Raw genomic sequence first — 15377 nt, forward strand, 5'->3', positions numbered from 1 at the left:
GATAAAATAATTATACTTGGTAATGAAAACAAATATGATAACTGACTAATTTCCAATTATCCTGCACATAGGAAACAGGGTATAAAGTGAAAATAAAAACTGAAGTCCTAGGTACTTAGTCTTGAGAATTCAGTCTTTCCAGTACTATAATTCAAGATACTTAATTTGTAATTAAGAGACATGATAAATAATATAATATTGTTTCAATTTCAAGTGTTAAACCACAACCTTCCAAAAAGTAATTGTTAGTAAATTATAAAAAAGACAGACTTTGGCTATTTTTTTTTCCTTGTGAAACAAATGTTTATAGAATCTTTGAATACTACATTCCTTTAAACCTGTTCTTTCAACAACATTGCCAAAATTACTTAATAAACAACTATGTAAATCCTAACTTGCATGGAAAATAATAAATAGATGCCAACAATAAGATAAATAGGATATTGAGATTATAAGCCAAAAACTTCAAAACAACTATTATAAAAATGCTTAAATGAACAAGTGAACGTTCTTGAAACAAATGTTAAAATACAAAGAATTATGAGAGTAATGGAAGATATAAAGAAGAAATAAATGGAAATTTTAGAATCAAAGTATATAATAATCATAATTAAAATCTTTCTGGGTAAAACCAATAGCAGAATAGAGAGGAGACAAAGGAAAAGTCAAGGAATTTGAAGATAGAGTGATAGAAATTATCCAGTCTGCACAATACAGAGAAAACATGAACCAAACCTCAGAGCCTGTGGGACAATCAGAGTTCTAATTACATACTATCAGTCCCAGAAAGACAGGAGAGAGTACAGTGCTGATCAAACATTTGAAGAAATAATGGCTAAAAACGTCTCAAATTTGGCAGAAGATAAAACCTATCAATTCAAAAGGCTGATTGGACCACAAGCAAGTTAAACTGAAAGGAAAACATCATCAACTAACTGGATCTAATTGATGTTTATAGAACAATACACCAGAAAACAGTAAATATTTTAGAAGAAAACATTGGGAGAAAATCTTCACAACCTGGGGTTATACAAGAAGTTCTTAGAAATTACCAGCAAAACCTAACCCATAAAAGAAAATAATTGATAAATTGGATTGCATCAAATTTTAAAACTTGTTTTATGAACATCACTGTTAAAAGAATTAAAAGACAAGCTACAGACGGGAAACACGAAGCACGTTTACAAATTACATATCTGACAAAGGACTTGTATTTATAATATGAAAAGCATTCTGAAAACTCAACAGTGAGAAAACAAACCCCCTCAGATGCCCTGACAGTGTGACTCTGCAGTTGAGCATAGACCCAGGAACCAAGAGATCACTAGTTCCATTCCCAGTCAGGGCACATGCCTGGGGTTGCAGGATCGAGCCCTCATAGAGGGCATGCAGGAGGCAGCCGATTGAAGATGTTTTTCTCTCATCAGTGTTTCTATCTATCAGTCTCCCTTCCTCTCTCTCTAAAATATCAACAAAAACATTAAAAGAAAAATAAGCAAAGCCATCAAAACCCACGACTCCTGTTTAACCATGAGGAAAACATCAGGCAAATCCAAATTGATGAACATTGTACAAAATATCTGAGCAATACTTCTCAAACTGATAAGGTTACTAAAAACAAGAAAAGTCTGAGAAACTGTCATTCTAGGGGAACCCCAGGAGACATGACTAGTAAATTTAAAGTGGTGTCCTGGAAGAAGTCCTGGAACAGAAACAGGACATTAAGTAAAATTTAAGGAACTCTAATAAACATGAACTTTAGTTAATTACAATGTATAAATTTTAGTTTATTAGTTTTAATAAATATACCATAATGTAAGATGTTAGAAATAAGAGAAATTGTGCATGAGGTATGCAAGAATTCTCAGTACTATTTTTGTAATTTTTCTATAAATACACATTTATTCTAAAATAAAGTTTCTCTTTAAAAAAATGGACAAAGAATTTAACTTGGATTCTTCACCAAGGAAGATAAAAGGATGCAAAATGACATGAAAAAAATGTTCAACATCACTAGCCACTGAGGACATGTAAGTTAAAATCACTCTGATACCGCTACACACCTATTAGAATGGCTAAAATAAAAAAATACCAAATTCTGGGAAGGATACAGAGCAACTAGAGCAAGAGTTTTGCCAATGCCACAGCCACTCTGGGAAATGGTTGGCAGTTTTCTTAAAAAATTATATGACCCATTAGTCCCACTTCTAGGCATTATTCTAATGAAATAAAACATGTTCATAAAAAAACCTGTGCGTGAATATTTTGTAGTTGCTCTATTCATAAGTGCCCCAAGCTGAAAACAGTCCAAATGTCTGTCAATAGGTGAAGAGGTAAACAGTGTTCATACAATGAACATAAAATGGAACATTACTTGCCAGTAAAAATGAATGAACCATGATAAACGCAAAAGTTTAGAAGAATCTCAATAGCATCATACTGATTTAAAGAAGTTAGCCACAAAATATTGTACACTGTATGATTACATTTGTAGGATATTCTCAAAATGATAATAGCTGTAGTGATGGAGAATACATTATTGGTTGCCAGAGACTGGGATGGGAAGAGGCCATGAAACATGGGGGAGTTTTATTTATTTATTTTATTATTTCATTTTTATTGATTTCAGAGAGGAAGAGAGGGAGAGAGAGATAGAAACATCAATGTGAGAGAGAGAGAATCATTGATTGGCTGCCTCCTGCACGCATCACACCTGGGATTGAGCCCACAACCTGGGCATGTGCTCTGACAGGAAATCGAACCAACCACTGAACCACTCTGGCTGGGCCATGAGGGAGGTGTTGGTGTCGTGTAACTGTTCTGTATCCTACTGTGGTGGTGGTGGTGGCCTGATCTACCCAAGTGTTTAAGTTTATAAGACTGTACAGAAAAAGGAAAAGTCAATTTCATTGTATAAAACTTTTAAAAAATGTATCCTATATAATAAAAGAGAAACATGTAAATTGACTGTCCCGCTGCTACGCTCACCAGCCAATCAAGAGTGGGTATGCAAATTAAGCCTACAAAGATGGCAGGTTAATTTGCATACACAGGCGCCAGGTGGAGAGCAGAACGGGAGAGCCGGAGGCTTGGGGGGGACATGGCTCCCTCAGTTGCTGGGAGCAACCGAGGGAGCCACGCCCCCCCCCAAGCCACTGGGCAGAGAGCAGAGGGAGAGCTGGCGGCTTGGAGGACTTGCAGAGTGGGAGGCCAGGGACTGGAGACAGAGCAGGAAGGGAAAACCAAGAGCGTGGGGAGCACCAGGAATTCTGGGAATAGTAGTTCTCTTGGCAGCCCCAGGACCAGGAGCAGAAGCACAGAGTGTGGGGAGCACCAGGAATGCTGGGAATCGTAGTTCTGGTGGTAGACGGATCTCCTAGACACTAGAGCAGTGGTTCTCAACCTGTGGGTTATGACCCCTTTGGGGGTCAAATGACCCTTTCACAGGAGTCGCCTCAGAACATTGGAAAACACATATATAATTACATTTTGTTTTTGTGATTAATCATTATGCTTTAATTATGTTCAATTTGTAACAATGAAAATATATCCTGCATATCAGATATTTACATTACGATTCATAACAGTAGCAAAATTACAGTTATGAAGTAGCAACAAAAATAATTTTATGATACTGCCAGCATTATTGGAATAAACGCTCATATATGATCAAAAAAAAAATTTATGTTTGGGGGTCACCACAACATGAGGAACTGTATTAAAGGGTTGCGGCATTAGGAAGGTTGAGAACCACTGCACTAGAACAAAGTGAGCCTGGAGCAAGTTACTGTTGCGGTGGGGGATGGAGGGAAAGCAAAGGTGAGAGACATAAATAAAATCAGAGTGTCTAGGAAAAATAAAAGGGAAGATATCCTAAAACTTTCAGGAAATCCCCACCAATGCAGCAAAGAAAATAAAATGCCTCTATTATTCTGTGAGCAACAAACCAAACTGAGTTGGGGTCTCAGACAGTTTGCTCATATAATTGCAAAGACAGACAGAAACTCCTGGATTGGAGAGGGCTTCCCTGAGGGCTCCCAGATTAGAGAGGGTGCAGGTCGGGCTAGAATGTCTTGCACCGGGCCTCTAGTATGTATAAAAATAAAGATAAAAGATTTAATGAAAGCAAATATATATGCTGTAACAAGAAAGAGAAACTACCTAGAAATAAATTTAAAAACACACTATCACATGATCTCACTTAGATGTGGAAGCTAATGAACAAAATAAACTGATGAACAAGACATGTCCTAAGACATGGATACATGGAACAGATTGACAGATCTCGCTGGAGGCGAGGGTGGGGATGGGAAGAGGTTAACCACAGAACATATATGCATAGCCCATGGTCGTAGACAATAGTGTGTGATGAAGGCCTGGGGTGGGGTGGGGGGTGGATGGAGGGGGCAAAGGAGGGGAAAACGGGGCATCTGTAATACTTTCAACAATACACACACACACACACACACACACACACACACACATATGCACACACACGTGCGTCCTAGCAGGGTGGCTCAGTTGGAACACTGTCCTGTGCACCAAAAGCTTGCGGGTGTAATCTTAGGTCAGGGGGCATATGGGAGGCAACTGATTGGTTTTTCTCTTACATCAGTGTTTTTCTCTCTCTCACTCCCTCTCTCTTTTCTTCTCTCCCTCCCTCCTTTCCCCTTTCTCTCTCTCTAAAATCAATAAACAGCCCTAACTGGTTTGGCTCAGTGGATAGAGCATTGGCCTGTGGACTGAAAGGTCCCGGGTTCGATTCCCATCAAGGGCATGTAGCTTGGTTGCGGGCACATCCCCAGTAGGAGGTGTGCAGGAGGCAGCTGATCGATGTTTCTCTCTCATTGATGTTTCTAACTCTCTAACCTTCTCCCTTCCTCTCTGTAAAAAATCAATAAAATATTTTTTTAAAAAAGCTTTAAAATCAATAAACATATCCTCAGGTGAGAATAAAAAAAACAACAAATGCACATCTTATAGAAAGAAAAATTATAAGCATTTTTTTAAGGTCACAAAGGAAGTTTTCAACATTTGGGAAAAACAACAGTCATTGAAAGATTCAACATCATAAAGATGCTAAATCTCATTAAATTAATTAAAAATATTAATATTCCAACAAAAATACCAACAGTTTTTTTGTTGTTGATGTTTTTTCTGTATGATAGGTTACTTGGTAAGGTGATTCTAACAAAAATACAGAAAATATACACATACAAATAGCCAGAAAAACTGTCTTTTAAAAGTATGATAAGATGTAGCATGTATTGTTATTAGAAGTATTAGTATGTAGTAGTGTTTATGAAATCTCAAAAATTTAAACACAGTGGTGAATGAGCAGGAAGACCAAAAGTTTAGAAATAGACTCAAGCACGCAATGGAATTCAGTATTTGATAAAATGACATTTCAAATCTGTAGTGAAAAAAATGTACTACTCAGTAAATAATATTGGGACAACTAGGTATCCATCTAGAATAAAATAAAATAAAATTGGATCCAGCTTCTCTCTGTCCATAAACCAGAATACATTCCAAATGGATCAAACACTTAAATGTACAATAAGTGGAACTATAAAAATGTTACGAGAAAACATGGTTTAATTTCTTTACAACCTTGGATGAGGAAGACATTTATAATTATGCCTCTAAGCTATAGAACCATAAAGATGAAGGTAGTTAAATTTGATATATAAAAGTTAAAAGTCTGCAAAGCAAAAATACCGAAAGAAAAATCAAAAGAAGAATAAGAAACTGGGAATTATTGCATTTTACACACCAGCAAATAATTAAGTTCTGAATTATAAAAAAGAGCATGCAGAAGCAGAAGAAAAAGTCCAATAATGCAGTAGAAGAATTTGCCAAGGATGTGACTAAATAAATGCAAATGATTCTTAAGCAAATGAAATGTTCAGCCTTGATGTTAATAAGAAAAATGCAAATTGAAACTACACAGAAATGTAATTTATCATATATCAGGTTGACAAAATTTTGGTAACATCCTCAGTTGACAAAACTGGAAGAAAACATATATGCTTCTTTATTGCTACATTAAAAAACCCCTGTAGCCCTGGCCTGTGTGGCTCAGTTGGTTGGGTGTCGTCCCATATACAGAAGGGTTGCCAGTTCCATTCCCGGTCATGGCACATGCCAGGATGGGGGCTCAATCCCAGGTGGGGGGGCCTCCCTTCCCTGGCTGCCAACTGCCTTCCGGGGCCTTCTTTCATTTTGTGCCACCTCCTGGTGGTCAGTGCACATCATAGCGAGCGATCAAACTCCCAATCTCCCGGTCAAACTCCTGAGGGGACACTTCGCATATTAGCCTTTTAGATTAGATAGATAGATAGATAGATAGATAGATAGATAGATAGATAGATAGTTTAGTGCAGCAGTCGCCAACCAGTGGTCTGCGGACCACTGATGGTCCGTTAGGTCTGAAAGGTTGGCGACTGCTGGTTTAGTGCACATACGCATACATATACACATATATTTCTTAGCTCTGACCACAGAGAGGGCCTAGAAGCAATGACATCTTATTAGCAATGAGCATACCCAGAACCCAGGTCTTATTTTATAATTTTATTCTTCAGTAAAAGGATCCAGGGCTCCTTAGAAAAATGGCTTAAAATGAGGATTAAAGACATAAAAGATTAGCCTGGGGCAACTTTAGTTGCCAAAAGCAAGTACTCAAAATTGAAAATGATGGGGGGGCTCCCAATATCCAAAGCTGGAACAATTTGAACAAAATAATACAATATTGCCCTAGCTTGTTTGGCTCAGTAGATAGAGTGTCGGCCTGAGGAATGAAGGGGCCCAGGTTCGATTCCAGTCAAGGGCACATGGCTAGGTTGTGGGCTCAATCTCCAGTGGGGGGGCTGTGCAGGAGGCAGCCAAACGATGATTCACATCATTGATGTTTCTATCTCTCTCCTTTTCTGAAATCAATAAAAATATATTTTAAAAACAATTTTAAATTATAATCCAAAATGTAAAATTAACATCCTTCAATCCACACTGATATAAATTAATGAATGAATAACTAATGACTTGGGGTATAATAAATCTCCCACACAGAATTCTCAATAATTTATGTACATAGTTTACCCTCAAGAAGTTGAAGCACAAATCCCCTTCCCTTATGTATGGGCTACACAGTGATTTTCCTGTAAAGAGAACAGTATGGAAAGGGGAAGTACAGTAACTTTACAGTAGAGAAGCTGACAAATACTACCTCAGCCAGGTGATTAAGGCCAACACTGTTGGTGAGAAGCCATATCAAATAGCATAAACCCTTGACATAATGTGATGAGAATGGCACTGTTGGCTTCCTCTCCAAAACCGTTAACCCCTGTCTAGTCATGATAAAAATATCAGACAAATCCAAATTGAAGGACCTACCACAAAATACCTGACTAGTATTGCTTAAAACTGTCAAAACCATCAAAGGCAATGAATGTCAGAAACTGTACAGTCCAAGGAGACATGATGATTAAATGCAATGGAGTATTCTGGATGGGATCCTGGGAAGGAAAAAGTCTTCCATAAAAACTAAGAAATCCCCCCAAAGTATTTGTTCATTAGTTGTGCCAAATGTACCATATAGCAACGTTAACAGGGAAAACTGTCTTTGGGGTAAATGGGAGCTCTTTGTGATATTATTGCAACCTTTCTGTAAATCTAAAAGTACTATGGCATTAAAGTTAACTAGTAGGGATTAGTCTGTCTCTAAAATGAAATATGATGCAGCTATAAAAAGGAAAGAATGAGGAAGCTTCTAAGTATTGCATGGGAAACTGTATATTGTTACTGAGTAAAGCCAGGTGAAGAATTGTGTGCTTTTGCATGTTATATGTACAAAGAAATGCTCAGAGAATGCAGGAAAAAAACACACCAATTATCAAAATTTTCTATAGGGAAGGGTATGGGAACTGGGCATGTGGGCAACAGGAATTGAAGGAAGTCTTTTCATAATATATGTTCACATGTGATTTTTTTTTTAAATATATTTTATTGATTTTTTACAGAGAGGAAGGGAGAGGGATTGAGAGTTAGAAACATCAATGAGAGAGAAACATCGATCAGCTGCCTCCTGCACACCCCCTACTGGGGATGAGACTGCAACCCAGGTACATGCCCTTGACCAGAATCGAACCCGGGACCCTTCAGTCCGCAGGCCGACGCTCTATCCACCGAGCCAAACCGGTTAGGGCCACGTGTGATTTTTTGAGCCATGTGAATATATCACCTATGCAAAAACTAGATTGTAAAAAGAGATTATATGAAATGAACTTTTACAAACTCTGAACTGAGTATTCACAAATTAGAAACATAATTTTGAAAAGTAAAACATTTTCTTAAACCTCAATTCCAAATCTGACAAGATATTTCCATTTTTAATTTTTTCCATAACTTATAACTGACCCAAGACAATTTCTTTTATATGAAACTTTATATTGTTGATATCAATTCAAAAATGAATTTTTAAACTTGAGCAGGTTCCATCTAACTCCACATTAACTATGAGAGAGTGAAAGTACATACGTAAAACCTAACCAGAAAAAGGCAAGGGATCTAGTTTTTCCTTCTGGCAAGAAAAAAAAAATCCCCTCAAACCTTTAATCCCAGGAAGGTTATAGTAATAATCAGGAAAGAATGTAATCTTAGCCAAGTGTCCTAGGGAAGAGGTAAAATGCATTATACTCAGACTCAGAGGTGGTGAGTGCTGGGCCCTAGTGAGCATTCCCTCCCAGGGACATCTTAATAGGAAAAGCACTGAGGAGCCCAGTCTGGGCTGTTAGCTGTAGTGTGGTTGGTCATTGTTAATACAACCTAGTGTGGAAACTGCATTTTATACTGACTCAGTTTCTGATCTGTTTCTTGTCTCAAACTGGTGGTGTGTTATCTATTTACAAGGCATTCTGCAGACAGTCCACCTGGAATCAGATGGGATCAGCTGAAAGATTATGAAAGATATAAGATTTGTACAGTTGTCCTAACAATATCCATTTTGGGGCTTAGTTTTCCAGGGCCCGACCAAGGACAAACTGTAAAGTATTAGACAGACTGGATATTTGGCCTCTCTCCAGGTCTGTGGACCTAGATTGATTCCTCTGTATATAACATGAATATTAGTAAATAACCATAGAATATAGAATACTTTTATCAAGTTGACTTGTTTTTCCCCAAATCAGTATGATGATAATAATAGTAATAGGTAAAATGTGTGTATGATTTCCTTGTGCCTGTCACAGTGTCATCTGCTTTGTCTCATTTAATTCACACATGATCTTATGAGATAGTTCTATTATTCTCCCCACTTGGAAAATGAGAAAAATAAATGAGATTCAGGGAGGTTAAATAACTCCTTAAGGTCACAAGGTTCAACCCCAGCGCGTGAGAGCTCGTCCTGCTGATTACTATCTCAAATGTGCCTGCCTTTGGGCTGAATTCTAGAAAGCCCTGTACACATGTAAAATACTAGGACATGTATCTTTTCAATTTACCAAGGGTTTCACATGTGTTTCTTATTGGACCCTCACAACAGCACTGTCACTCTGAAAATTGATACTACTCTCATTTACAGATAAGGAAAATGAAACTCAGATCACCTAACTAGTAACTTAAGAGGTACCATCTTAAGCCTTCCAACTGATTGTAAGTCTAGTGTGTTCTTTCATTACCCTAAATTTTCAAAGACAAATTTTATTTCTAACAGCCCTTACTATTCAAATGGTTTAATCTTTCATATTTTAAATCACATCACTAAATGTGATTTTAAAAGAGCAAATATTTCAGTTAGATAAGTGAAGTGAAAACATTCTTAATTTTTAAAGCTGTTATCTATAAAAAGACATTAGAAATCAAAAAACAGTTTCAAAGAGTCATTTATATTTCAATATAAGGAAGTAGTCATGTACATGTATTTGGTGCTTGACAAATATAATTACATCTAGAATTATAACAGGTTATCTAAGAATTTCTTTTTTTCTGAAACTCTAAGTAATAACATTTTATTAATAAAATAATTCACATTTTCAATCTATTTCTTTCTGAATTGCTTTTATCCAACAAATTTTTCATTTCTGAAGTTACTCCCACTATTTTCAAAAGAAATTTGGTATGGAAAAAGAAATATACAATAATAATTGAGCATCTCTACTTAGGATGATTCAGGAAAGCCTAGTTATCCTGCAATAATTGTGTATCTGACATACATAAAAGACAGAGGGAGCCTATAAGAAATGTACCAGTTGTCATTTATTAAACCAGATTTAAATTGTTACATAGTTTTTTGCTTCTAATTTCTATAAGTAGAAAAGAATCTAGGTTAAACAAATTACAAGTTAGTGTTCATAGTATCTTTAAAACATTTTAAATTACTGTCATTTTATTAGTAATTTGGGGGCATAGCACTTCCATCCCAGAGATAAAAAGTAGCTGTGTAACCCAGAAATGGCTGGGTCCAACAGCCAGCCTATCTATATATATTAAAGGCTAATATGCAAAGTGTCCCTCAGGAATTCAGTCTGGAGACCGAGAGTTTGATTGCTCGCTATGACATGCGCTGACCACCAGGGGGCAGCGCGGAACAAAGGAAGACCCCGGCCAGCAGCCGGAAGGCCCCGATGGCCCTGATCACTGGTCAGGCCTAGAAACCCTACCCGTGCATGAATTTTGTGCACCGGGCCTCTAGTGTTCCCATAATTCCTCTGTATTCTCTTTTCCTACCTCCCTGAAAAATTCACTCCTTTAGGAGGAAGTGGAAGTTTATTGATGGTTTCCTAAAGATAAAGATATCTAAGTTTGGTTGGGATTAAGAGAGTGGGGTTCACACTGAGCAACACCATTCTCCCTAAAGCCCATTCACCTCCCACATGTAGCCTGTCCAACCTCATTTTTGCTAGAGCTTTCAACTCTCCACCTTAAGACTCTTAAGTTTTACTTCCATACAACTGCCACTTGTCAGCAAACAAAGGACACTCTGGACACTCCAGTTCCCTGGATTCATCCTTGGGACGAGGGGAGCAGTGGGTGTGTGTAGATTGTAAATATTTGCCTGCCTCAGTAAAAACGAGCATAATATGACCAAATATGAAAAGAAGACAGAAGATAATATATTTGTATTATAGACACTATAAAAGTTGTCTATGGCTTTTGACATTTACTTCTTTTTCAGCTAAACAAATGCCGTAAAAGATAGCATTGCTCTGTTGTTTTTAGTTGGAGATAACAGACCACAACCATTGACTTGTTTATTTTTGGTAATGGTGGCAAAGTGGAGTCCTTGTCACTCTTTTGCACTGTCATCTGGCTCTTACCATCACCACCCCCCATAATTTGAGAAACAGCTTACATAAGTTATAAGTTCTATAGCTTGGAAAAGAAAAAAAAAATCTTGATGTTTTACATAAAAATCCATATTTCTGGCATCTATTGAAAATCTTCAAGCCCAAATTCCCACATGGTAACAATCAGCTAAAGCCAAGTGTTGGTTGACTGCTCATTTATATTTTCAGCTCTGAGTTCAGTTCTGCTGTCTACTGTGACTGAATCTTCTATGCAGGCCTTCCTCACCAGCTAATCCAACCAACTTTTGTGTTGTTTCCATATGTGCTCTTATTTTGAGATCATAAAAAAATATTTCTTTTCCATTTTAAAGTAATCTTTAGATAGATTTCAAAAATTTTTGTGTCTTAAAATGAAAACATAAGCTCTTTAAACAATTGTGTAGCGTTATAGCAATTTACAATTGTTGGGTGTATCAGCTGCTGTTCTTTTACACAAAATATACTTATTAAGTTATCATAAAGAAACAATAGTTTTAAAATTTGTTCTCACAAATACTGAAAGTACATTTTTTCACATTAAGGACATCTTGGATTATTTTGTTCCAAAACATCTATCAAAACAATTGCTTAAAGTTTCTCTGAATTTTATTTCAGCACTGCATATGTCCTTAAAAGATAGCTTACAATGGCTTGGAGAAGTTATGGCTGAAATTGGACCAGCCCATTTACAGAAACACAAGAAATGGAGTATCTTTGATATAAAACAAGCCAATGCTATCACTGATTATTTAAAAATCAGGTATGGGTTTCTTTTTAGTCCCAATTATTTTTTTGTTTCATATCTTCTTGAAAATATCTTCTAAATAGAAACTAATTTGGTTTTTAGCAAAGTTTGACATTTACAGAAGTTATATAGTAATTAACCCAATCAATAATTAGAAAATATTCTAATCATCCATTTAATAAATAAAAGTTAGGACATTGATCAATTTAGCTAACTTGAATTTTTAAAAAGAGGTTCCTGTTTGATAAGTATAGTTTTATTTAGAATTATAATAAATTGATCTATGCATTTCTTTTTTCTCTAAATCTCTAATACCATTTTATAAATAAAAGGATTCTTTTTGATTTATCAGACTTGATTACAATGGAATCTATATTTTATGTAGATGGCCTTAATATCAAAATTTCACATTTTAAAGAGCAACACTCATCTCCACTTAAACATTTATTTTAAATGCTTTGTACTAGAAATTTAAAAGATTTATGTATATACTTCCTCAAATTTATTAGCTGTCTGGAAATATTTTGTAGTATTGACCAGTTAAACTCAGTAAGTTTTTCTTTCTGCATAGAAAATGATGGTATATGGAGGGAAAGTATTTTTATTACAGTGATTCTTCATTGGTGAATTAAGAAATCTGTCTTTTTATTTAATCTGTCACAGGGTCTGCATTAGAGTCCTTTTTCTCTCCCAGGAAAGATAGATTTTAGAGTTTGAAAACATTTAAACAAGAGTTGGTAAAAATATTTCTTTTGTCTAACTAAAAGCTTCCCCAGAATATCTTTGTTCTCTAATACTGTATACTGCAGTGTTTTCCAACTTTAAATTTTAAAATTTCAAAATAAAGCGTGCTGCATGATGTCCTAGACATGCTCATGATTTGCTTGGCAAGGATCCTGGTTGTAGTCTGGAAGCTTTTTAAATATTAATGTGTTTAATATGATAAGATTTGTATACTGATTTCTGGCATGAATTAATAATGGCACAGGATATAATATGTTTTTATATAATAGCATTTAATATAATATGATTTCTTACCATAAAAACATACCTCTAAAGTGTGTCTCCCACTAAAAGCCACATTAGTCTTCATATCAATTAGAATAAAGCAATGTCCTTGTGTGGGGGGAGAGGAGGGAGTAGAAATCCAGACTGAAGGGAACCTGGTCCCAGGTCTTTCTGCCTGTCAGGGCTTGGGACACGGGCCAGGGGGAATCCTCTGCACATTCATATAGAATCTTTCTTCCCCTTCTCTCTCTGTTTGAAACGAACAGAGAGAGAATGACCAGAATGACCGGAACGACTGGTTGCTATGAGGCGTACTGTAGCCAGCCAACCGGCCTGATAGCGGGGGTGGCGGCCCCTCCCCCTGGCTGGATCAGGGGCAGGGCTGGCTGGCCAACCTTCCACAGCCCCTGCCCCCAGCTGGCCTAGCCCCTGATTATCCTTTCACCCTGATCGGGGCGGGGCCAGCCAGCCAACCTCCCATGTCCTCTCCCCCACACCAGCCTGGCCCAAGATCTTGTAATGGTCATTGGAACTGGTCGTTAGCCACGGCAGCAAAACCCATGCGGGCACCATAATAACACCTTCTAGATGAGGGAAGATGGTGGCTCTTTTCTCTATCATCTCATATCTCTCATCAATATACTTCTTACCATTTTATTTCAGAAAATGGTTCAGAGGAGATGTCAGTCCTAGTCACTGTTAGGTCCTAACCAGGATAACCACTTACCAAAAATCCCTGTCTTCTTAAAAAAAAGTACTGTTTGAGAGATTAGTCATCATATAAAGTATACAAAATAAATCAGAACTGTTTTTGATGCTGTTAAATCTTTATACTGTGATTTTAAAGAAATTATACATTTTCAATGTACATGTTACATAAATAAAATATCAGTTAGTAGGATACCTGGAATTGATACAGAAATTATATAAAGAGAAATACATTTTTCTGTAACACCTGTTCAGAATGCCTCATAGATCCACAAATGTAAGTGTAGTGGCAATTAAATCATATATTTTTCATTTTAATGACTATAAAGAAATTTTATAAATATGAAGCTAACTCAATTATTGAAAGTATGAGCATGCTTCAATTTAACCTGATATTAAATTTACTCAACCAGTGAAAACCCTCATCAATTTAGGGAGAGCAGTTTTTAGAACATGACCCCATAGCACATGAAACTTAACTGGCATAAAATTGAAATCTCATTTGATACTGTTAATAGAGTCTAAATCAGTGATTTTTAACTAGTTTGCCGTGCCATAAGAATTTTTAAAACATGCAATATTTCACTATTTATTCAGGGGCACTGACCTCTTCTCCCTTATATTGTAAAATTTTAAAATGACAACAGCCAACTCAATAGCCATCAAGTGTAAACGAATCAAAATTATACCTATTTTTGTCAGATCAGCAAAAAATATTGTTTTGATGTGCCACATAATTTTAGTATAATTAGTTTATGTGGCCATGAGATGAAAAAGGTTGAAAATTGCTGGTGTAAATTGTATATTCTGTCATGTGTCTGTGATTTTAAAAAAACTAACATCAAAATTCCTCCCTAACATTACTGTAAGTACTGATGAATCTTCTTGTGCAATGTACACATTTGCAAATGTTGTATACCATCTATATATATAAAAGCCAAGTGGCCAGAATGACCAGAATGACCAGAACGACTGGTTGCTATGAGGCATACTGCAGCCAGCCAACCAGCCTGATGGGGGGGTGGCGGCCCCTCCCCCTGGCCAGATCAGGGGTGGGGATGGCTGGCCAACCTTCCATGGCCCCTGCCCCCAGCTGGCCTGGCCCCCGATTATCCCCCCACCCTGATCGGGGGCGGGGCCAGCCAGCCAACCTCCGGTGTCCTCTCCCCACCACCAGCCCGGCCCGATCGGCCCCCAGGCAGAGGAGCCGGCCAGACATCCCCCATGCACAAATTCATGCACTGGGCTTCTAGTATAAATATAAATAACTGCTGCAGCTTTATAATATAGGACATAATTTGGATATATATCTGGAAGCATACATCTTTCATTGTGTATTCTACCTATCCCCTGCAATTAGGTGAAGGTAATGTGCACAGGCATGTATGCAGTATGAGAAAATCAACACTGCCCCTTTGTGCACAACAAGGAATTGAACTTTCTGGCATGGAGTCAGATGCCTTGACCCATTTTCATTCTGGGTATTTCGTCTGATTTATGACTAAGACAAGCTGTTTAGCAAAGTAGTCTAAGGCTTGAGTCAGTGGGAAATCTAAAGGAAGAGGTGTGTTGATGTGTATGTATATGTTCCC

General features: G+C 37.0%; 1 protein-coding gene across 1 annotated transcript in view; it reads left to right on the forward strand.

Moving 5' to 3' along the window:
• CABCOCO1 (ciliary associated calcium binding coiled-coil 1) overlaps positions 1–15377 on the forward strand; it is a 113827-nt gene that overhangs the window by 16888 nt on the left and 81562 nt on the right. The window contains exon 4 of the mRNA XM_070431908.1: positions 11940–12084. Within this exon, the coding sequence (XP_070288009.1) occupies positions 11940–12084 (145 nt within the window). The remainder of the gene's footprint in view (positions 1–11939; positions 12085–15377) is intronic.

The sequence above is a fragment of the Myotis yumanensis genome, unplaced genomic scaffold (assembly GCF_028538775.1).
Source record: "Myotis yumanensis isolate MYYU_CA2020_CCGP unplaced genomic scaffold, mMyoYum1.0.hap1 SCAF_13, whole genome shotgun sequence".
Classification (NCBI taxonomy): Eukaryota; Metazoa; Chordata; class Mammalia; order Chiroptera; family Vespertilionidae; genus Myotis; species Myotis yumanensis.